This window comes from Trichogramma pretiosum, unplaced genomic scaffold (genome assembly GCF_000599845.2).
Source record: "Trichogramma pretiosum strain Unisexual culture from Peru unplaced genomic scaffold, Tpre_2.0 scaffold8, whole genome shotgun sequence".
NCBI lineage: Eukaryota > Metazoa > Arthropoda > Insecta > Hymenoptera > Trichogrammatidae > Trichogramma > Trichogramma pretiosum.
In genome coordinates this window covers 1,827,544-1,852,115 of record NW_019641699.1, presented here as the reverse complement: position 1 = coordinate 1,852,115, position 24,572 = coordinate 1,827,544, and the positions used below count along the sequence as shown (strand labels likewise).

General features: G+C 39.9%; 1 protein-coding gene across 9 annotated transcripts; it reads left to right on the top strand.

Moving 5' to 3' along the window:
• The first annotated feature begins 2,459 nt into the window (after positions 1–2,459).
• Positions 2,460–24,466, top strand: LOC106653139 (nuclear receptor corepressor 1). Of its 9 annotated transcripts, none has more exons than XM_023462605.1 (16): positions 2,460–3,038; positions 3,134–3,433; positions 3,819–4,307; positions 4,397–4,681; positions 4,759–5,175; positions 6,126–6,173; positions 6,344–6,694; positions 7,290–7,963; positions 8,426–8,628; positions 17,677–18,030; positions 18,110–18,501; positions 19,008–19,307; positions 20,390–20,575; positions 20,667–23,153; positions 23,227–23,411; positions 23,501–24,466. In XM_023462605.1, the coding sequence occupies exons 1-16, from the start codon at positions 2,889–2,891 to the stop codon at positions 24,177–24,179; spliced, it is 7,500 nt and encodes a 2,499-aa protein (XP_023318373.1). In that variant the 5' UTR covers positions 2,460–2,888; the 3' UTR covers positions 24,180–24,466. The 9 variants fall into 9 exon arrangements, with proteins under 9 accessions (XP_023318373.1, XP_014227895.1, XP_023318375.1 ...); XM_014372409.2 differs by having other exon boundaries at positions 3,131–3,433; positions 4,759–5,109; positions 6,129–6,173; XM_023462607.1 differs by having other exon boundaries at positions 3,131–3,433; positions 4,759–5,109.
• The last annotated feature ends 106 nt before the right edge of the window (positions 24,467–24,572 follow it).

Below are 24,572 nucleotides of genomic sequence, written 5' to 3'. Positions count from 1 at the left end.
AAATATTTTTTTCTAATGATTGCGACTTTGCTATAAAGTAGACACATTGTCAACAATTTATTACAGTACTCTAGGCATTTAGTGTGGATATGCTTTTTCTGCAAAATAAGGGGTTACTTGTAGTGTCCCGAGTTTGGTTGATAAAGCATATTCACGTTAGTTGCATACATATTTATTCAATCTTCAGATTTATTTACTTCAAATTTATGAGATTTTAACACATGTCTCGAGATCATCGCGCATCGTTTTATGTAGTTATCCTTTTCTCCTCTAGTATTTCACACTCATTCTTTATTCTCTTTTCATTCTTTTCACATAATGAAAGTCAATCCTAACTATCGTCAATATTTATACCTACACAATTTATAGAGATATTTATATATAAATGGCAACGTCACGCTCAAAAGACACATGCATGTGTTGATGTGTATAATATACACATATGGCTGAATACTCTTGGCAACACCGCCGTATTTTCTTTCTCTCTCGGACTCTCGTGAGTCGAACCTTTCGCGCCTGCGCTTGTCTTTACCACGTGGTCATATGAATGTACTTAGCACATTTTCTACAAAGTTGAAACAAATTTTTCGAAACTAATAAGTTTGTTATAAATATCGTCTCTGAGTAATGCAAGCTTCGCATTTTTCATTTAATAGAATATTTGCGATACAGATATAAAAAAAGCTTCTTATCGTAGCATTATACCTTCAACTTTTTCCGAAGACGGGACTTTAAAAATAAACGATTCACGCAATCCGAGTGCGGATATTTTTTACCCTCGTAGCAATTGTACAATATGGTCCATCAAGGCTCGTTGAAGTGAGTCTTCTACAATAATGTTATAAATATTTTGATTATTAATCTCTTGAAGAATATAACTTAATTGTACAAACTTATATTATCTATGGACATGGGCCTTTTCCCACTTGATATGGCGTTGACGAAGTCGATAGAAATATCTGTTAGTAATTTAATAGTGAAAAAAAAATCTTACTTATCAATAACTTGACCGCTATCGCAATAATAGAAAAATATCTAAAACGAAATCATACTTACAAGGAGGTCTTCTCATATTCGAATCACGGATCTGTATGAAAATTTTTTTGGGGTCTCCAGGAACCTCTCTATGCTTAGTTTTATTGAATGGGCCTTAGGGCCCGTTTTAAAAGAGGTTTTCTATTTTAATTAAAAATCTTTGAGATTTTCTCTATCAAGTTAGGAGCACTTAAACAAAAAAATGCACCAATCAAAAGTTTTGAAATTTTTCAAGGAATCTGTCTGATTTTTTTCAGAATTTTTCGAATCTTTATTGTCCTATTTTACAGGTTTCTGAATTTTGCAAGAAAAGCATCAAATTAGGGTCTCTGAAAAAGGGTAATGGACGATTCAAAAAATTCTGAAAAAAATCAGACAGATTGTTTGACAAATTTCACAACTTTTGATCGGTGCATTTTTTGTTTAAGTGCTCCTAACTTGATATAGGCCCATTCAATAAAACTAAGCATAGGGAGCTTTATTATAAGGTTCCTGGAGACCCCAAAAGAATTTTGGTAAAAATCCGTGCCCCAAAGGTGAGAAGGTCTCCTTGTTAGACATACGCTGAACAAGCAAGCAATGAAAATAAGGAATTAGACTTCAATTACAATCAGCTGAATTTTTCGAGTAAAATATATGATTTTACGGCTGTGATTAATGTTAAACGGTTTAACAATCGTTTAATTTTGACATTTTATTTGTCGATTATACAAAAGCATTTTTGTAAGAATGCACTTATCATATTATTTTTATGAGCTTTGTACTAACAAAGTCGAAAAATACATTTTTCTATAAAAACTAATGATTAGGCATACATAAACATTATGCATTTTCTGTGTCAATACTCAAACTTCAATGAAATGTCCTTCTCGTTTGCTTGCAGTGATCTTGAACCTTGAAAAATGATTCAATTGTAGTATACATTCCTAAGTAGTCGATTAAAAAAATATTGAACTAATTAAATTGTTGTTCATTGCAGCGCTACGCAGAGTCAGAGTCAGGGGTCGGGTCAAATCCAACAACTAACGGTGTCGGACCTAGTCGAGGGTAGCAGAGGCGTTGGTGGCGGTGGCGGATCTGGCGGCAGTCAACGTCAACGTCATCGCCAGCAACAACCACAACAACAGCAGCATCCACATCAACATAATCAACATCAACAACATCAACAGCATCTACAACAACAACAACAACATCTACAACAACAACAACATCTACAACAACAACATCAACATCAACAACATCAACAACAACAACAGCAACAACATCATCAACGACAACTACAACAGCAACAACTGCAACAGCAACAACTGAAACAGCAACAAATACATCATCAACAACAACAACAACAACAACTACATCAACAACAAAAACAACAGCAACAGCAACAACAACAGCAACAACAGCAGCAGCAGCAACAGCCACAACAGCAGCAGCAACAGCAGCAGCAGCAGCAGCAGCAGCAACAACAGCAACAGCAGCAACAACAACAACAACAAACAAGCCAATTGCATCCCCCAAGTCCATACGCTCCTCCATTTTACTCAACCTATCACCTTCCATCTGCGGTGCAAGATTCTTACGCCTTGTCACAGAGTGGGCCGCAGCAGCAAGGGCCGTCAGCTAGTGCCGTCGTCACGAATTCGTATCTGTCTTATTCGCGCTTATCACAGCAACAGCCGTCAGCACAGCAACAGCAACCGCAGCAGCAACAGCAACAGCAGCCGCAGGGTCAAAACAACTCTCAGCAGCAGCGTCTGCACGACTTCCATTCGCAAGCGGCGGCAGCAGCAGCGGCAGGGCAGGCTGCAGCTGCAAGGCCGCATCATTCGGCATCGCCGGCGCTGCTGCAGGCGATGAACAGTGGCTCGGCCGCTGGCGGACCTGCTGGCCAGCCTATTTCGTCGTCCTCGTCGTCGCACTCTGCCGCCGCTGCCGCTGCCGCCGCTGCTGCTGCAACGTCCCAAGCTGGATTGCAAGCAGCTTCTGCAGCTAATCTGCACTCGGTAAGTACGCAAACCAGTTTGCTCGAGTAAAGCAAAATTATGGAAAGTTAATTAATCTTTCAATTTTTTTCTCTATGTTCAATCCATTTTAGCAGTCAGGAAACGAACGAAACATCACAATAATGAACATAACGGTGCCTCCGGTTGTGCCGGTACCGGCAGGTTTGCGCTACGTACATCCTTATCTGCCACCGCCACCGACGCCTGCTCATTCGGCAGCTCATCCATCATCTGTATCGGGCAACGCAACTGCCGTAGTACCGAGTATCACAGCTGCTTCTGTTTCTTCAAGTTCGATATTGCAACCAAATCCAGCCGGCAATAGACAACACGTTCCATCGTCGGTTGCCAATGCTGCTTATAGCAGAGATGTATATAGAAATACCAGTTCGAATGTGAGTGTCGTTAACCCTGTGTTCACATTATCTAGTAACTCGATGCAACTGTCTAATGATTGTAAAATTAATCGCATTTGTCCCTGAAAACAAAGATAGGTCATCATTCGGTATTAAGCATTGATTTGTTACTTGATTTTACGGTGAAAAAAAAAAATTGAAAGATTCAAATCCAATTTTCTACTTCAATAATTATTAAGCTTAACTTAACATTTTGACCCTCAATTACTGTCTTGGAGTCCAGCTGAATGACATTAGTTATCGTACGTAAAACCATCATTGCGGAAGCCACCATAATTTGTTATAGCTTCATCTAAATTTCATCTTAATTAATGTCAAAATGAGCAAGAGCTTAAGCATTTGTTAATATGTTTATCATTTTCAGGTTAATGAACGTGTTGCTATAAGCGTAGCCAGCAACGTAGCTGCAGTAGCCGATTACACGTCATCGATTCGTAATGATCGTCCTCGAATTTCGTTACTTCCATCATCGGGCTCAATTCCTTCATCGCCGGCGTCTGGTGCTCCGCCTTCATCGGCGGATTATCAAGCAGCAGCTGCAGCAGCTTTCAGAAACACACGTCAGCCGACGATATTGACGATGCAGCCTCAAGATTATCGACCGGCTGGAGTAGACATTGTACAGATACATCCAGATGCTCCACCGTTCAAAAAAATCAAATTGGGTGCTAATCATTCGAGTTCGATGCAACAGCAACCATCGCCATCTCCGAGCCAACAGCATTCGCAACATCAACCACATCCGCATCAGACGCCGCAGCAATCTGTTGAGTCGAGAATAACGAGTGCACAAGAAAATGCTAATAGACAAAGGCATATGCAGCTACAACAACCGTTAAGGATAGACGTGAGGGTATGTAATATCATGTCATTGCTCAAGCGTTGAGATGGGCACGCAAAGTTTTGTATCAAGCATATTCTAATACAACATTATTCTTACAGCAAACTTATACACCGCAAACAGAAGCTATCTCACCAACACTTCCAGAGCAAGGTAATCAAGAAGATACGGCGTTTAAAGTTACCAAAGATGATTTGCTGCAGCAGATCTCTAAGGTTGATCGTGAAATCGCCAAAAGGGAAAAAAATATTGATAGCCTCCGAAAAAAACTTAAAGAGCTTGAAGAAGTTGCTAGTCAACCTTTGGAAGCGAAACGCCCAGATGAAGAGGTTGCCCAACAGCCTAAGCATCATACACTGTCACAGAAGATTTACATGGAAAATAGGGTGATTGTCTCAAATTCTCTATAATATGCTTTAATATAAGTTTGAGATAAATCACACATTATTCTTATAATTTTTAGAAAAAAGCTATCGAAGCACATAGGCAATTCGTAAAACTTGGACCTAGAGTAAGACTGCCTTTATATAACCAACCGTCCGACACACCAATATACGACGACAATCTTGCTAGGCATCAATGCATAAAAACTCGATTGGTTGCAATTTTGAGAAAGGAACACTCTGAACGTGCAACGTTGCACCGCATGCAATCATCTACGTATGCAGTATTGGTCCAAGAGTGGCATAGAAAAGTCGAAAAACTAGAAAATACCCAAAAGCGGAAAAACAAGGAAGCTAAAAATCGCGAGTTCTTCGAAAAAGTCTTCCCAGAATTACGCAAGCAGCGTGAGGATAAGGAACGTTTCAACAGGGTAGGTGCAAGAATTAAAAGTGAGGCTGATCTCGAAGAAATAATGGATGGGCTGCAAGAGCAGGAGGTATGGGATTGTAGTAATGGAACCCATTGGCTTGTTGTTGTTATGGATGATGTTTGGCTTTATCGTACCATAAATAGATTTGCCAAAATTCAATTTTATTTGACGAACGAAAATCTATATTTGATTTGAGTATTTCTAAAGATCATACGCGTAAAAATGATTTCAGTGACCTTAGTAAACGATAGCTTTTAAGTGTCTTCTATTGGTCTAATGTGAGTGTTTAACTAATATCACGGTTTTTCTCAATACTTAATCATTTGTTTTAAAAAATTCATCGTATATTACATCAAATGGTTTGAATAATTCTAATAAATAGCAAAATTGCACGACATTCGTAATTTTTCCCCTAATTAGGTTGGTATAATAAAATTTACGATGGAACTTCCTGAAGTGCTATTAAACTGTCCATCATTTACATTTCTGCAACTAACTTATTTTTCGCTCATCGTTTCTTTATGTCATCATTTGTTATGTATTAGCGTTAAACAGTCAACAAAATTCATGTGCTTATTAAACATATTAATCAATTTTACATGCATCTAACAAAGCATCAAAAACTTGATATCTAATTCGAAGCCCTTGATTTACTTAGTTGATATTACCGTTGCCTGTGATATCGGTATCTGGTACGTTCGTGTTGTACCGTGACTCTTGATAAGAGCTGTTTTAATTTTATGAATGTAATTAATCGAGGAAATGGTCGAAAAGTTATCGACAGTTAAGGATAAAAATGTTGCATAAACTAACATAATGATGCAATAAAAAATTAATGCAAAATTGACAAATTTTTATTTTAGTTGTTTCGATCGCAAAATGATTACAATAACGAGTTATCTTACGGTTGATTCAGTAGAAACAAATGAATAATAAACTAGATCAATGTAAAAAAATAATATGATGTTATTAAACACTCACGCCAATTGAAGATAATTCCGATTGCTTTTGATTAGAAGGAAGACAAGGTTGCTGCAAATAGAGAAGCTTTATTGGACCGTCAGGTCAGTATCAAAAAACCGTGCACTTGACGTCATTGAAAATTTAACAAAAAAACGATTAACTTTTGTTCATCATTATCATTATAATCATCATCACACTTACTACAACAAAGCCATATAAATAAATACAATTTTAACAAATGAATAACTCGAACAAACAATAACTATTACAGCTGGAGGATAAGAAAATGCGGTCTTATGCCGTAATACCACCTCTTCTGTTAGATGCTAGACAGAGACGCTTAGCCTTCCAGAATCGGAATGGTCTTTTAGCACCAGAAGAGCTGGAATCATTGCACAATGAGCGTAAAAGCATTAACGTTTGGACTCCTCAAGAGCACGATATGTATAAAGAAAAATACTTGCAGCATCCGAAAAATTTCGGTGCTATTGCTCAAGCATTTGAACATAAGTCAGTATCAGATTGTGTTATGCACTATTACCTAACGAAGAAAACTGAAAACTATAAGCAAATGCTGAGGAAGTCTAGACGAACACGGACGCGTAATAACCCTAATAATAAGGTTGGTACTACTTTAGTAAGTTTATTAAAAGTTGAAAATTACTTTTATAAATAAATTGAAGATGCATTGAAGTAAAAAAGAAAATGAAAAACAATTTCGTGACTTTTAATCTTTGTTTGGAAACTATAGTTGACTATTCGATAATAGTTATATATGCAACAAGTGCCCAAAAGGCGTTTTTGGGCACGAGTGTGCGGAAAAAGACACGAGTGTCGGCCATGCCGGCACTGTGCGCAAATGCTGGGCACGTGTTGCATACTAGATTTAGGTAACAAGTGCCCAAAAGGCGTTTTTGGGCACAAGTGTGCGGAAAAAGATACGAGTGTCGGCCATGCCAGCACGAGTGGGTGTTTTTTCCGCACACTCGTGCCCAAAAACGCCTTTTGGGCACTTGTTACATAAATAACTATTTCGTCATACTATTGCATAAATTAATATTATTGGTTTGAGTATATTCCAATTGAAAGGTTCACATACATACATTTCATTTCTTGGTGAAGACTAAGCAATGTATTTTAATTATTACGTAAAAATCATATTATTTAATTCTTAAACGTAGATGATAATTTAATTTTATAACTAAATTTAACTGCAGGTTAATAATGCAAATGCGAACATTGGACCTATCGATATTTTCACAACGGGTGTAACGACAAGACTGCAGCGTGAGCAGCAACAAAAAACTCAAGAAAATCCTAGTGCAGCAGCCGCAGCAGCAGCAGCCGCAGCCGCAGCCGCAGCCGCAGCCACCACCGTGTCAACAGCGTCGACTACTACAACATCATCTGCATTGAGTACAACTGCAACTAATAGCAATACCAACACTACAAGTTCCTCAACAATAACAGTTGCTTCAACAGTCTCGACAAGCGTTTCAACAACTACGGTGTCAACGTTAGCTACGAGTTCTACGGCAAATACTCATAACAGTGGTGTCAGTATTCATAGTAATAGTAACACAGACACGACTTTGACAATTACCACATCGTCATCGACATTGCAAACGACGTCGGCAGTAAGCGGGCCTGCAGTCGCGTCCGTATCATCCGTCCCGAGTACTAATGCATCTTCAAATAATGCTGGTGTACTCACTAATACGACGACGACTCTAGGCAGTAGTACAGCGTCCACGGTAAGCGCCAAAGACGCACGGGAGGCTAACAAAGAAAACAAAGATGTTAAAATCGAGACGAAAGATACGCTAGTGCTGTCGAATAAAGATGCCGTCGATGAAAAATCCCCTTCGAGCAGCGATAGTCGAGATTTAAAGTGAGTAGTAGAGTTGAGATGATGAATTATTTTGATCAATTATATAAGAACGTATACCCGCTAGCTTGGAGTAAATTCAATTGGTAAACAAGAATGCTCACCCCACTGCGATCAACCCTTTCTAAAATGTGCTTGACGATAAAACTGAGTCAGTTTTCATAGTCTCGCGACAGCAAATTTTATCATTATTAATTCGTCAATCTGATGTGAATTCTTATTCTCTTAAAAGCAATTCGAATAAATTCAATAAAGTTTTCCGGAAAAGCATTTATAGAAATTTTATGTAAATTGGCATGCATATTCTAAATTAGTTTGAATTTGCTTACACATGCAAGCTAGGAAGGGTAGATACGTAATTTAATTACATCAATATTATTTTAATTAATTGGGGAATTATTAAATGTTTGCATGAATTGTTGCAAATCAATGATTTCTCTTATTAAATAAATAAACTTTTATTAGCCGATGCGACAGCAGCAAAGGTGCTTTGTCCTCATCTTCGAACGTAAGCTTAAATAATGCTTCTTGTGTGGACAAGAAAAAAGGAGTCACGACAACAATTGTTGGTGGTGCATCAAGTAGATCTAAAGATAAAACGAAAAAAGAAAATCACGCAACTCCTATGGAGACTAGTGACGAGGACGCGCAGACTCATGATAGTTCAGGTGAGTAAATTTTTATTCCAAATTTTAGTGAAACAATAAAATTCACTTTCAATGAAAGCTCACAGATGAAATTGAATTATCTCATTCGAAAAATTCCCGATTACGTCGTTAGATTTTATACTCACTTTAAGCAATGATGGACTTTTTCTTCATACTTCGAGAACTAGGGCTCTTTTATATTTATGTTTTTTTGAAAGTTTCCGAAAACTTTGCATTAGAGAGTCAAAAATGCTCGGGCATTGTTTTGAAAAATTGATATGTACCAAAAAATAAAATCGATGTTATATTAGTTGAGGTAATTAAATACAAATAAAACAAATTATCATATCATTTGGTTGAAAATTGATCGTGAGCGCTTACGTACAAATCCCAACTACGCATATGTTCGCACGAGACTAAAATTGCAATTATTGACCCGATAATATCTAAATCCCACCTACCTGGATGTACGTATAAACTTTGCTCAAATGTATTCAGTATCAAAATAATAATTGTGCAACATCAGCGAGTATCATCGAAAGCCTCAACATACCTCGTTCCTCCTATTCTTCTATGTATATTCTACGAGGCAACGCAATATACATAGGCCGGCTTAACGAGTGTTTCTCTCTTTCTCTCTTACGAGAGCAGAGAGATTCTGCATTTACAGTGCAAATAAACCCAACTGCGCGTTGAGTCTGCATGCAATCATATACGAGGGTAAATCTCTCTGTCTCTCTCTCTCTCACACTCACTCTGCAAAAGGCTTTACAACCCCACTTGCTCACTTATGTATAAACGTTTATAATTGGTATAATTACATGCTAGGTATTACTCATATGTATAGATGCATAAGTTCATAGCGTAATAATTATAGAATAGAAAGCGTTGGTTAACAATAATTTACTTAATTGCCTTTTGTGAAAAGCAGTGCATGATACGTATACGGATAATATACGTATATTTTGCAACTGTTTGATGGTCGGTCGATGGGGGATGGATTACCGCTATAGGTGCATTGCGTGCCGTTGTTGACACTTGAATTTACCTCTCATTTTGCTGATACTCGTTCATATTGATATTTTAAAACAAGACGTAATCGGGTTGAGCTATTAATAATTATAAAAAAAGAGCATAGTGTACATATGTTTTAGTAATATTTTTATTATCATAATGAAAAACAATTGTTTGCTATGTACTTCATTCTTTGATATTATTGCTAATTATGTATAAATACAATAGATAGAAAATTCGATGTCGATCTTGAAATTTTTTCGCGCAATAATTATGCGTGATATGTTTACGCACACTTTCAGGATCAATTTCGATTCACCATTAGTCAATACCCTGTATAACATAATTGAATCTATTCAATATAAGCTATAAATAAACTCCTAAAAAGTCGCAAGAAATTTAAATATGGATTCATGTTGTACTAATTATACATTATTTGAAATTCAACTGACACCCTGTCATCAAACACGCGGCACTAGGCAGTTTTCAAATTTCGACAATTTTATCATCCTCGTCGTCTTCAACTTCGTCGTCGACGTCATCGATTCCTTTATTTTCGTCGGCGTCACAACAGTTCTCGCTATCGTTCAACTTGAAATCTGCACGAAGCCAGGGTCGAAAATTTCATACTGGTTGTTCATGCTGTTTAATTTCAGTTACGACGCATGTATCTTCATTTGCGCTCGTACTAGCTTGTTGTCTCTGCTCTTGCTCTTCTTTTTTTGTTTTGTCGTCTTGATCGATCTTCATTGACTGCTGCTGTTGTTGCTGCGTTTGCTCATCTGTATTAGCATGACAGAGTTTTCGATGTTTGTGCACAAAATAATAGCTAGGAAATTTACTTCCGCAAATTTTGCACGGATAGTACTGTACGTTGAGATCCAGCAGACGTACTTCGCGTTTTCTCGTCTGTTGTTGTTGATGTTGTTGTTGCTGCTGCTGTTGTTGTTGTTGGTGTTGGTGTTGTTGTTGTTGTTGTTGTTGTTGTTGTTGTTGTTGTTGTTGTTGCTGTTCATGTTCATGTTGTTGCCGCTGTTCCGGCGTCAAATTAGTCGGTAATATGTGGCGCCGAGCGTGTTTACGGTAGCAGTATTGAGACTTGAAACTGTGGCGGCAATAGTTGCACGTGTAGACGCGCGAGTTGGTCGCCGTGGACGAGGCCAATTTCTTCTCGGTGTTCTCGTCGTTTTCCCGATTTTCCTGATGACGTTGATGCTGGTGGTGGTGAAGTTGCCCGTGACCGTCTAGATTGCTCGAGCTCGTGCGCTCGTTGCACTGACGAACCTGCAGCTTTAAAGCACGACAATATCGCATGTTAATATGAATCGATGCTTTGCATGGGTTCGCTCGAAGCATAGCTGCTCACCTGATTATTGATAGCGTTGGGGGTGTAATTTTCGTTGAGCACTCGGTGAAAGCGTACCGGTCCGTCGCAGTAGGCAACGTCGAAAATCACTCCTGTGGTATTAGCGTTATTGCTTTGATTGATCGATGTCACATGATTGCTGCCGGTCGTGTCGTTGCTTCGCGAAGAATTGGCTCTTTTTTGGAACATCGACGTCGCAAATTTGTTGCCTTGTTTTTGGCTGACTCGCTGCTGTTGACGATGGTTCGTCGAAGATGTCGTCGTGGTCGTTACGACCGATACTCGCCCACTGCTGGTACTGGCCGACGAATTGCTGTTGGCCTCCTCGCGTAGCCTGTTGACGGCGTTGTTGCTCTCTCTCGCCGAGCAAGACGAGGAAGAAGATGCCACTATGAGTTCGGGGCTAGCAGATGCCGAGCGAGCCGCGCCACTGTTCTTCCTTGCGATTCGTTGCGAGTGATTCGAGCACGGCGACAGGGAACGTTCTCTGGGTCTAGCGAGTAGAAAAAATTAAGAAACTACCGTCACGACGCTTCATCTCGATCATCGTACTTACTCGTTGATGGGCGAAGGTGCGAGCTTGAGCTGTTGCTGCGGTTGATGCTGAACCGATGCAGCCAACGGAGCTAGCGACGGCAGTATCGGGCCTAGCTGCAGGCTAGGCAAATGCGCCAAATCCAAATGGTGCCGTGCGTGCTGATAAAGGTGATGGTGATGAGCCGGCGGTGGCCAGGCGAAGCAACCCACGTTGAGCAATCGATTCGGCACCGGACGCAGCACGCTGTTGCTCGACGAAGAGGTCGAAATGGCTGCGCTCGCCGCCGTAGTCGGGCCCGTCGTCGTTGTCGTCGTCGTGGCCGTCGTCTGGCTACTCGGGCCCGTTGAACGCAACCGAAGCAACGCAGCGCGACACTGCTCCAGCGCACCGGGCATGTGCAGCAAGTGGGTGGCCAACAAGACCGTGTAAATGTTGTCGAGGGTGACCTCGAGCCGACCCGTGTACATGTAGTTTAGCAGAGGGGCGAAAGCTTCGGCTCCTGAAGAAAGACGAGGGCCCGTTTACGACTCGACCGATGGTCTTTTTTTGGAAGCAAAGGGACTTACCAACCGTCGAGGGCACGGTGACCGATGCAACGCTCGGCTGGCCGGTTTCTGACACATGCGAGTTGGCAGCGTTGCCGACGTCTGCGCTGGCCAGTACAGCCTTGAGATAGCCACTGTGCGCCGTCAACACGGCTCTGTGAGCGACGAAGTGATATTCGGCCTCGTTACCGACTCGCACGACCGTATCCGGTGGTGCCGATAGCGAATCCAATCTCGCGTAATTGTTGATCGACGTCGCAGCCGATACCTCGTCGCCGCTCCCGAACCAAGCTCTGTACAAACTGTACATCTTGACTGATGTCCCTCTTGATTAAGCTCGATCTTATTTCAAGGGCGATTTTGCGAATGTGCGTTACGGTCAAAAGCTCGAGCACTTCTGACGAAGCCCGTGATTTGAACGCTCGTGAGAAGTACCCGGTGGCGCGCGTCGTTGGTCGGCTGCGCTCCGACTGACTCCCACCCGCAGAGAGGCGCGCAGAGAGCGCGAATAACCGCGCATAAACTCGCACTTTAACAGAGACAGAGAGAACCGCCCCCTTTGTGGATGAGCTGATTTCGTGTACGTGTAAAATTGGCTGCAACTTTTTTCCTTCTTATGCGAAGCTGTTAACGGGAAAAATTTCAAAAATGAATCGAGTGCCTTAAACTTTTGAAATAGTTATTTCATTTATTCATCATAATTTTCACCAATCAACTTTTTTTCTTTCTTTTTATACCAATATAATTACTGCGGGAGGTACAAACTGACCGTGAAGCTCACTCTTCAGTTAAATTACTCGCTCTTTATTAAAAACCGATAAGAGGGTGGTTGCGGACTCGAACGCGCGCGCACCGTAGAGTCGGCTAATTTGCTCAATGCATGTAAAATTCATGAAAAATTTCGAAGGAAGAAAATCGCAGGGCGAGCTATCATCATGAAGCTTGCAGCAAGCTCTGTTTTTCATTTCCTTTCTGCTTTTTTTTCTTTATTATGCATTAGCAGGACGCTCGGATTATTTCAACTTAATTAAAGGGAGTTGTATTTTTCCAAGTATTGATATTCATACGTACAAATTGAATTTTTCTGAAAAGTATCTCATTCGATGCAAATTATAAGCCAAGTAATGCATAAACGGCGGCGTGTATAGTCACACACGAGTGCGTAAAGTCCGAAGCCCAATGGACACGACGCGCTTCCACGGATCGGAGGACCGTAGATCGAAATACCTCACAGGCAATAATTTGTCGCCTTGCTTTGCTCTCGCGCCAAACAATGTATAGAGGGAGAGACGAAAGCAGTAACAGCAATAGCAGCTCCGCGATTAAACATTATTTCCCTCGAGTATTTCTGATTCACAATCGCCCTACGCGCAGCGCGGCGGCGGCAGCATTGCATACATTCGCAGCATTGAAGTGCCGCCGCCGTTGCTTTAAGGTTCATCATGCACTCGCGCGATATATAAGCGATTCTCGCATCGCTCATCCATCGGGAGGATTATCTCTCGTTGTTCGTTATCGTCAACGCATTTCAGCCTCGTTTTCGTCCTTTGAGACTTCGATTGTCCAGATGATTGCCGTTGAGGGATGCAATAGTGCCCGGATGCGTGCAAGTTTACATGTTAATGTTACACACTGTTTGTTACATACATGAGCATACACAACTTTCTTGTGCAAGTTGTATCGGGACATGGGGGAAAAGGAGTAACAACCGACCAATTCGGACGATTAAAAATTATGTTTTATAATGCGATATAGTTTTACACGTATTTAAAAAGAGCCAGAGAGAAAAATCTACATAAAAAACCCTCGAAATATTTTCCCTCGCGAATTTACTGGACGAGAGTTGGTAAGAAAGAAAGAGAGGGAGAGAGGAATTCTCGTGTAATATCGTGAAAAGTGTTTGCTTTTGAAGAAGCTTCTCGTTCCCTTGTTCCAAGTAGAAGCATTAAATCGACAACGATCGAGAGATTCTACATTTTTCCATACCCTGATACCTTTCTCGTTCCTTCTATTCTTTTTTTCTCCATTTTTTACTTTCGTTCGCTGGCATTTACCTTTTGTACTTTTATTCAGTCTCCGGACAATTATCATTGCAATTTTCTTTCGTCCCACTTGACTCGCGTGGAAATATCGTCATTTTTATGTTTTCTACATTCCGAGCACGTGCCTTTCAAATTTATAATACCCATGAAACATAATCGAATTAAGCTCACGAATATAGGCGTGCGACAGTTTACTTTGAAGTCGATGTCACCCGCACACATCATGGCGTTTTAACACGTGCTTTTGACCAAAAAAGCTAGCGCATAAACAAACAGTTTCTATAGTACCGAGAGACGAAAGAGGGAGAAAAGAGAATCTTTTCATCTCTTCTGAGCGTATGTTACATACAAAATATTATGCGTTTATACGCTTGTATATGTATTTTTGGGAAACGTGGATAGGGGGTGCCAGGGGTAGAAGAGTGTAGCGAGTTTAATTGCCGGAGCGAAATTAAACGAAGAGAGCGAGAGAGAGAAAGGCTAATTAGCGTCTTGATTTACTTAATCCCAATTAATGGCAGGTAGTAGTAGAAACGAGCTTTGCTAGCTATCACTACACTCGCTCTTGGGCAAATAGTACACGTTGGATTACGTACGAATCGTTTGGCTCTAACTGAAGCTCAGTTGGTTTTCGAGGATGCGCAGAAATTATTTATATTCTAGTCTATATGATGTGTATAAAAGCGTTATGATAGCTACATAGCGTTTCAGCGAAGGATTGCTTAGAGATGTTTGTCTTTTAGTTGCTAGTAATAAGTTGATTCGCTCGGTAGAAAAAAACTCCATGTAAATCAAGTTTTTGATGAAAATCATCCTCCGATGATTAATACTAAAATAATATATACAAGATCAATTTTTGCGAAATAACTGCCACAGAGCAGTGCAATGGAAAGCAATCGTCATCAATGTCGCGTGTAAATGACATCTGCTGATTTATCATGTATAGTATGTGTAGGTGTACGTATTGGCGTCGGCGGTGCTGGTCAAGAGCGACAAGTGTGGGGTGGGCTGGGCTTTGCGCTCGCAATTTTAATCGCGTACAATATACACAGACACGAGCGTGTACGCGGGCGTCGCGCATAAAACCGATGGAACGACACGTAGCGGTACTCGATGTACGTTTCAAATGAAATCATCGTCATCGCTTAAAATTATCACGTACGTTGGTATCGATATCAAAGCGTACACGCATGCAAACACGCATCATGCATGATTTTTCTCTCCCCTCTCATGTCTTTCAATTTAAGGGAGAGAGAGAGAGAGAGAGAGAGAGAGAGAGAGAACGAGTGTGTATACATATATCTCGAGGGAAAAGTCGAGCTTGTATGTGGCACGGTAGAAAAGTTGTTTACTTTTAATCATTTTTAAGCGGGCGCACGCACATTGTAAATATACATTCTCAAAATCTCATAAATACGTAATAGCAATGCAGCAATACGTGCGTGATGTATGTTGCTTACTCTATATAATTTGATAAATGTATCCCTTTTCGCTCTCTCATTCTCTCTCGATCTTTTTTCTTCTCTGCCTCTGCGCTTTGTGCATCCATGTTCGTGCATCTCAAATTTGAATTAATTTAATCAAAAATAACATATTTAACGTTTAATTTATTTTGCCCTCGGCTACCGTGTAAAAGTTGATAATTTTCAGACATCATACGTAAAATGCGTCGCGATTGCATAAGCAAAATAATTGCTTCGTATACGCATAACGGGTCAGTCAACAGGAGGATTATGACATCTGCTCGTTTATTCCTTTTGATATAATTTCGCGCGCAGCCTCGTTGCCGTGTGCTGCACAGGCATTATATAACTGTAAAAGGTGTACATTCGAAGAGAATTGAAAATGAGAAAAGGGACAAATAAGGCGTGAATCGGGATTAGAGCGTATACAGAAAGGCATCCGTGTACGTTAGCCTACGCGCGTTCTCTATCAAAGGGAATAATTACCATATCTTTCGATATATTATCACGTAATTAGTCGTGAAACTTCATTTTTCAAAAAATCTTGCTAATTTTAAGTTATAGTCTGTATGTCAATACTCGAGGCGAAAGATTTTTTATGCAAGTTTTTCATTTTTCTTTTCTCTCTCGCTCGCTGACTTTGAGATACGTATACATCTCGACAGTATTAATTGCGCAAACGCACTTGGTGACTTTTTGATCAAATATGCAATGGAGCGACCCGCGCTTTCTACCGCTAGACCATTGTTTCTTCAAATTAAACGCGACTCTTTGCTGCTGCTCTGTGCAGCCAATGTTGAATTTTTTACCTTGATGAACAATTCGAGATTATAAAAGGAAGGGTCTGCGTGTGCATGTGTGTTCATACGCAAGGAATCATCATCGGATGAAGAACGATGATTATGTCATCAGACAAAGAGAATCATTTTAACCCTCTTTTTTTATGCGCTCGAGTGCAGTTCAAGGATTTCTTTTACAGAAAATTTTGCCTTGTTTGGTTTTTCTTCGTTCTTTCTCGAACAAAATCAACGGCAATTATGATGGAATTATACATTGAAGCTGATCGAGTTTTTCAAAAATCATTCATAATACTATTGCAGTACGAAGTGTCTATTTCAATTAAACCGTGCGATTAACGAAGTAAAAAAAAGTTGAAAAATCCATACTCGCGTATGCCAACTATTGGGGGGACAATTGGGATTTCGATTGCAATGCGTAAAAGTTGACACGTGCATGTTCGTAGGTTTTTAAAAATTTCCATCGAAATGACTGAAAGTCTCTAGAGAAAAGCCAAAATATGAGTTGCAACCACTGGACGTTGAATTGTACATAATTGAATGAATTATAAAATAAGTGACATATAATGATAACGCTGTGAAGCGAAAAAATCTTTGCAACCAAGACCCATGCAACTCAATTTCGCATATTATAGAGCTGACGCGCGCATAAGTAAACAAGCACAAGTTTCGCGAAGGCGAATTTTTTTAATTGGCAATCGTTAATTAGTAACGTGCGCGAGCGCCTAATTATTCCTCGTTTTTCGCCAGACTCTCCTCGTTCAATTTTTTTTATTGTATACATTTTTTCGCTGGCTCGATTAAAAGTACTTTTTTCACATGACTAATTAGACAAATTTCGACCGTGTTAAAATAGTTCGAATTTCATAGTTCACGTTTTAGTATAATTGAAAAAGAAACAGGACTATAGAATCATAATAATAAAAGCAGTAACTTTTCAAATTGCTCCGTGCGTAATATTAGTACAGATTACAATCAAAGGGTGGATAGGCTTCTCTTATATCTCAACCATTAATAAGCAATCGCTTTAAATATGTACAGTCAGCCATTGCGTGCATAATTTAACAAGTTGTTCGTAAAACCGTCAAGGCAAAATCTATATTTTAGCTCAACTTAACAGGTTTATTTAACTCTATTCCCATAAATACATGCTTGCATCAATGTAAGTTTATATACGTCCGGTTCGGTTCGCGTGCTATAAATCGCGTTATTAGTATATTTGATTTTTATCGTTGCATTTTTTTCTCTGCGGAAACTGAGTGTTTTACCTTGATTACTGAATCAAACATTTTATCGTTTTCTAGCAGATATGGCTGGCAGACAATTGGGGCCGTATCCATGTGCTATCTGTCAAACGATCATCGAAGCTGGTCACCAGAGTCGACCTCTCGCGAGATCACAGGCCTCACAATACGGTTTAAGAGAAGACCAAGTTCAGCCCGGCGCTCGAGTATGTAATACTTGTCGTTGTAAATCTGTGAGAGGACGATGCACCACCTGTCCGCTGCCAACTTGCCCAAATGCCAGTGGAAATGGGGCGAGTGGTTCTTCTGGATCGGCTACGGGACCGAAGCAAAGGATTAAACGATTGAGGGCTTTACCTCCCAAGTGGATGGACCTGCCGCCTGAAATTCGTGATTCTATAGTGCAGGAATTCCGTAAGAATTTTCATCATAAAATAATCTCAACAATAATAATAATATTGATGAATAATTATGATAATTTTTATAATCACAGAAATTCCAAGCAACGCAACAAAATGTTGTTCGACGTGCTTTAGCCGTATATCTCGACGCTTGGCTCCTCATTTTGCGAACCTTGGAGAAAGTCAAATATCTGGAACCTCGTCAAGCAATATCGCCGAAGAATCAGCTCAATGGAGCGAGGAAGAAATAGATAGACTCAAAAAAGGGTTGCATGAGCATGGTCCCAATTGGCAAAGGATGCACGAGGTTGTCAGAACAAAGTCAGATCTTGAATGCAAACAGTACTACATGACTTTCAGAAAGCGTTTGAGTTTGGATCAACTAGTTGCTGAATATTACCAGGCCAAAGGTGAAGATCGACGACCATGCTTGACCGACGAGGAAGAAAGTAATAGCAGTACCAGTAGCTGCGATGAAATGCCCGTACGTTGCTCTTTATAACTTTTAATTACGTTTGAATTCTTTTTTCTTTCACTTTTAATCTTTGGAGAAAAGGCTTTAGTAGTTTTTGTTGGAATTTAAATGTTTGAAAATTTTTTCTTATTTTTTGTTGGTATTTTTTCAAAGATATATATCTATATTTATAATAAATAAATCATAACTATTTAATTATTATGATCGAACGCGGCGGTCTCGTATCTACAGCAACAATTGACAAAATGACTTAAAAAAGCTCGTTCCAACTTATCATTATTTATAAGAGAATATATTATCTAAATGAATATTTTATTAAAATGTGCTAGTGAAAAATGCACAATTGTTTTGCTTATATCAAAGATATAATATTCTCTTATCAGAAAAATAAATTCAAAACTCCTTCGTGAAATGATAATAATACGAAATCAAAAAGCCAGTGAGGCTGAGTACAAAAATTTGATCGGCAAGAAAAAGAAAACATACACCCAAAAAACACAAAATAAACTAAATAGGTGCATGACTCGAGCGATACAAGGAGCGCTGACAGTCCGACGCATAATCATATAACGAGCAGCGCCCAACAGGCAGGGTTGAATTCTAGCAGTATGTTGGGTGTTCTGCAGCATCATCAGAGCCATCTTCCACCGGTTCGGAAAGTTATACTATTGGATGGAGGGTCCGGAAGTGTTCCTCACTCTGGGCTTTTGGTGTCACCCTTATGCCCTAGTATTTCTTCAGCTACCGTTTCTGCTACGACACTCTCGACAAGCACAACAATGAGCGCTAAGGAAGACTACGATAGCTCTGCCACGGTAAGATGATCGTTTCCGGCGCACAGCTTTCTCATATGTATAATTTATCCTGAATATCATCGATGTTATTATTGCTGTCACGATTATGATTACAAAACTCCATCCTAAAATCCTTAATTATTTGTCAATTATATTTCACTCCAATTTAAAAATACTATATACTTTTTTCCTCTCTTCTCCTCATTTTATTAATAGTAATGAAGTTATAATCTATTTTTTATTTTCAATCATTTTTTATTAATTTTTTATCATTCAATTTTTGTTTATACTCTTGTATGATTTGTGAAAGATTTGTGCTGGTACTCGATTTGATTTTTGGCAGGGCATCATATTCTTTCTAACCAATCACAAACATGCACTTGTCACTTAATCCATTTTTATTATGGTCAGTATCATGTGGATACAAGCGATTTACACACACACACAGTTTTAATGGGATAAGGTCCTTGATACAACACTGAAGATTTATCGATCTAATTGTGATAATGATATTTCAAAGTAGTAATTTTTCCTCTGTCGAGTATGTTTTTCTTTTTCATCATTGTGTACATATTTATGTAGAGAAATTAAAAGTTATTTTTAAGAGTATTCAAATTAATGAATTTTTGATAAAATTTCATGTGTGAGCATGGACGTTCAACATCTGAAGAGAATTCAACTGGATGGAATTAAGCAAGAAGAAATAATCATCGTCATCATCTTCACCATCATTACTATTTTCATCGCTCGATAATTATTAACTCATATTTCATAGTTATTTAAACAAATCTCTCACGACTCTGCAAGAGTATAATCAATTCAAATTTTCTCATAAGCGTACCTGTAGACACATAATAATTGCGATCATTTATAAAACAACGTCATTTACTTTTATATGTAATTACTATATAAGGTCTGGTTTGCTTTCAACGCGACCGCCGCCGACGAATCGAAATTAAGAATTGAGAGAAATGTTTTTTATACAAATATTAAAAATTTTTCTTCTATGCATACCGTATTAAGTACTTATAGTATAAATTTTAATTTAATGCTATTTCAAAGTATCGACGTCAATTCAGGTTTTCAATTTTACTATGTTACAGGAAACTGCGGATGAGGTTTGCAGCGTTGATTTAGAGAATAGTGGTAACAACACTTCAAATGCCACAGCGAATCCAATTAATCAACAGCAAGCAAGCCAGCAGATGACAATTCTATCAATACCTCCTCCTCAGCAGTCGGCTTCTTCGCCCCCTTCTTCAGCTGGAAACAATCCGCTGACCGTAAAGGTAAAAAATTATAAATTTTTATGCTTAGAATTCATTGTCTTATATTTCCGCCATAATCATTATTTCATTATAAATCATTATTTAATTTCAGGATTTGATGCTTGGTGTTATTGAAATGCAACTCAAGAGAAATCCTAATACACCAAACGATCCGGTTTCAAGCGTGCCAGTAAGCTCAGGCACTCCAACTATTTCAAGTATTTTGACTGAACATCGTTTCCCATACAAAGCTGGGTCAAGCTCTTCGGGATCCGCTCTGCAACAGCACTCAAGACCATCTGAAAGAGAACAAAATCGAGCTACTCTTTCGGTTGTTTCAAATCCTCATCATGGCCACAGAGCAGCGTCTAGTCCGCAGCAGTTGGGTCAAATACAAACAAGTTTAACGGCTAGTCAAGTTGCAGCATCATCCCAGCAGCAACAAACTCAAGCTCAACAGTCCCAATCGCAACAAGGTCAACCTAATCAAGACATGCTACCTAAAGAAGGTCTTGTTGTTATGCAAGTACAGCAAACGGCAGCAATGAGGGACACAGAGGGTACACTGGACCTCTCAATCAAAAAGCCTCGCCAGCAAGAACAAAATCACATGCTGCAACCTCCGCAGCAAGTACATAAACCAACTGTTGTAAGCCATTATCGACCAGAGCCTCCTCAACCAACAACGTACTACCATCCTCATCCTGGTCATCCTGGACATCCCGAACCTCCACGTGGAGCGACGAAGAGTCCTCATATATACGTATCGTCGCCAAGACCTCAAGCACCGATCACAACCAAGATCGGTAAGGTGCAAGGACCCCAGGTCGGATCTCACCAAAAACCGACTCAAAAAATGAGCGGTATGCCGGGTAATGTGCACAAGCCCGGTGGTTCGATTACTCATGGTACACCAGTGACGAGTACACGATTTGAAGTACTGCGTCAAATGACTCCACCGGGTAATATCAATCAGTCTAATCCGAGTCCTAATCCTGCTAGTGGAAAAGAAGGCGGCTCGATCACTCAGGGCACACCTGTTCATCAGTATGCTGTAGACAAACGGAGCGGTGCTCTGTACGATTATCATCGCTCGATCAGGCACTCACCGGTTAGTACAGCCAATGTTCCTCAACAATCGCCAAGCTCTGGTGTAGTAGTCAGTCATGGCCAAAGTAGCAGCAGTGGAAGCCAATACAATTCTTATACTCCACGCCAGCCTTCAAGCTACGCTATGGAACCGATGTCATCGCGACAAATTATAATGAATGACTACATTACTAGCCAGCAAATGCTTCCACGTAATCGGGGCGGTAATCCAGCTGAGGCCAACAAGAGCGAAACACAAGCACCGGGTAGTATGTATTGTGCCAGCACTCCTCCACCACAATCTCATCAACAGCCACGACAGGGTGTTATTCAAAGGCATAATACACCTAAACACTTTACGGCTCCACCACCTGGCTTAGAAGCTTTTTCTAGTCTCGTGGATGTTGCTGTACAGCAACCAAGTTTACCCGTTCCTCACGCTCCACCATCAGCACCTAGCAGCAGTGGAACTCACGAGGGCCTTGTTATGTCGATCGAACGCATGTATGGGGATCGTTACGGGGGCATAGACAGTCGTGGATTACCGAGAATGCCTCGTGGACAAGTTACCCAGTACCAAATGGCTGTAGCTATGGAACATCAACAAAGAGAGCGTGAAATAATGAGAGAGAAAGAAGAACAAGAGCAACAACAACAGCAAAGGATTCAACGCGAAAAAGAACATCAGCAACAAATGGATCGCATTCATCAGCGGGAAAAAGAGATTCAACAACAGCAACAAGAACACAGGTTGGTTCAGCAGCAACAAGAAATGGCTGCGGCTCATGCTCAAGCTGCTGCTGATCACAGAGCAGCCGTTCAGCGTGAAAAAGAAATACACCATCAGGACCAGCATCGATTAAGTATTCAACGAGAAATGGATAAGCAGCATTACAGACTCGTACAACAGCAACAACATATTGAAAAAGAGATGCAGCATATGGCTGCCGCTCAGCGCGAAAAAGAACATCAAGAGCACAAAATGGCTGTTGCACAAAGAGAAAGAGAAATTCAGCAACAGCAACAGCAAGAAATGAGAATTGCTCATCAAAAACGAGAAAAAGAGATGGCACAACAACAAGCTTACTTGCAACAAAGATATCAAAAACAACAGTCGCAACATATGCAACACCGCATGGAATCAGAACGTCAAAGAAACATCGTTTCTCATATCTCCTATAAAGATATTGAAAGCCAAAACTTATACCGTGACATGACCGAGCGACAGTGCGACTCGCCAGCTAATGTCAAGACTGGTGCGTACTATCAACCGTCGAGAATTCAACAACAGTCTCACCCACCGGCGCCTTCGTCCTCAAGACAACAGCACAATCAAACATCTTCATCATCATCATCTTCATCGAGTCAGCAGGGTAAAAACAATACTTTAACAGCGGCGAGTTTGATTGATGCTATCATCACGCACCAAATTAATCAAGGCTCAGGCTCGGATGGTTCAGGACAATCCAACAGTAATCAGCCTACTCGTCCTGGTGATAGACTCTTCCAAGTAATTATACATTTATCAAACATTTTTGTTGTAATTTACGTTTTTTTTTAACGCTTTCCTGTATTTGTTCTAGGGTTTTCATCGAGATAGCCCTGCTGAACCTAATGGTATGGTACATAGTCCAGCTAACGATGACAATTCAAATCGGGATAATAGTTCTTCCAGTGGTATTAAAGGTCTTACCATTGCTGAACATGTTGAACATGTTGTTAATAAAGATTACACACCTTCTATGTCTTCTTATCGACCTTACTCTGGGTTAGTTTTAAAAATTTTTTCCGAATGTAATTTCAATTTTCTTATCAAATATCTCGTTACATTATTGATGAATTGTTTACTTCGAGCAGATATCAGATAGCAGATGATCAATGGAAACGTCGTAAAGGCGTGACTGAGCCAGAACCTGGAAAGTCGGGTGATGAACGTCAAATAATTCGTGTGGCTCAACAACAAAAGCCTTCTTCGTCTTCGCAATCACAGCAATCCCAGCAGCAATCGTCTAAAACATCGCAACAGCAACAATCGTCGCAACCTACTTATCATACTGAGCCGGTATCGCCACCTGAACCAACCTCGAATCATTTCTCTCGACGGTTTTACGAAGCGAGCACTGCCACTACTACTACAAGTTCGTCTTCTACGCAAAGTAACAAATCTCACTTGTCCCCTCTTGACTATGTAAAAAACAAAATAGTCGAAGTAATGCGTACTGAGGACGACAAAACGAGTTCGGGTGAGCGAAATGGCTCCAGCTCAATTGACAAGGATGACAAGGCTGATAATTCTCCACGCGGTGATATGGTGATCGACGAATCCCCGAGTATTCAATCAACAAGTCACTCGCAACAAGCACCGCCACAAAATACACCGGCCAATTTCTACCCATATAATGCATTGGGTGTTCATACAGGACCTCCTCCTCCACCACCACAAGCAAATGCTGTTCAACAAACTGTTGTATCGAAGAGCGAAGAACCTGCCCCTTTGCTCTCCGCGCAGTATGAACCACTCTCTGATGAAGATTGAGATTCTTTTATTAACACGCGCAGCTTGTGAATGAAAGCTCAGTAGGCTTTTGAGATATTAATGAGATATTGCAACTGGTATTTGTAAGAACAACCATGCACCTTCAATTATTTTAGTTATTTTTGTTTTAAGAAATTTTACTTTTTAATGTAATCAGTATGTGGAATTATGGTCTCGTTCCGACGATGGTGGTACGAAAAATATTTTTTATTGTTTTTTTTTCTAATAGAGCAACAGTGTAAATATAGCTTGTAATAGTTATCTCGATAAAGAAAATTAAGATTTGATTACGTGCATCACGTTTTTACCTTTACCTGTGATATCCATCATTCATTATCCTAGAGAATTTTGTTGATTTCTCATTCGTTGAAAAAAATTCAGAGAATTTCGAAA

Bases quoted from the DNA above. Each gene is read 5' to 3' on its own strand.
- LOC106653139 (XM_014372407.2), top strand. From the start codon at position 2,889: ATGAACAGTGGCTCGGCCGCTGGCGGACCTGCTGGCCAGCCTATTTCG. The intron at 18,502-19,007 runs GTACGTTGCTCT...TAAACTAAATAG, and splicing joins GTAGCTGCGATGAAATGCCC to GTGCATGACTCGAGCGATAC. The intron at 23,154-23,226 runs GTAATTATACAT...TATTTGTTCTAG, and splicing joins CTGGTGATAGACTCTTCCAA to GGTTTTCATCGAGATAGCCC.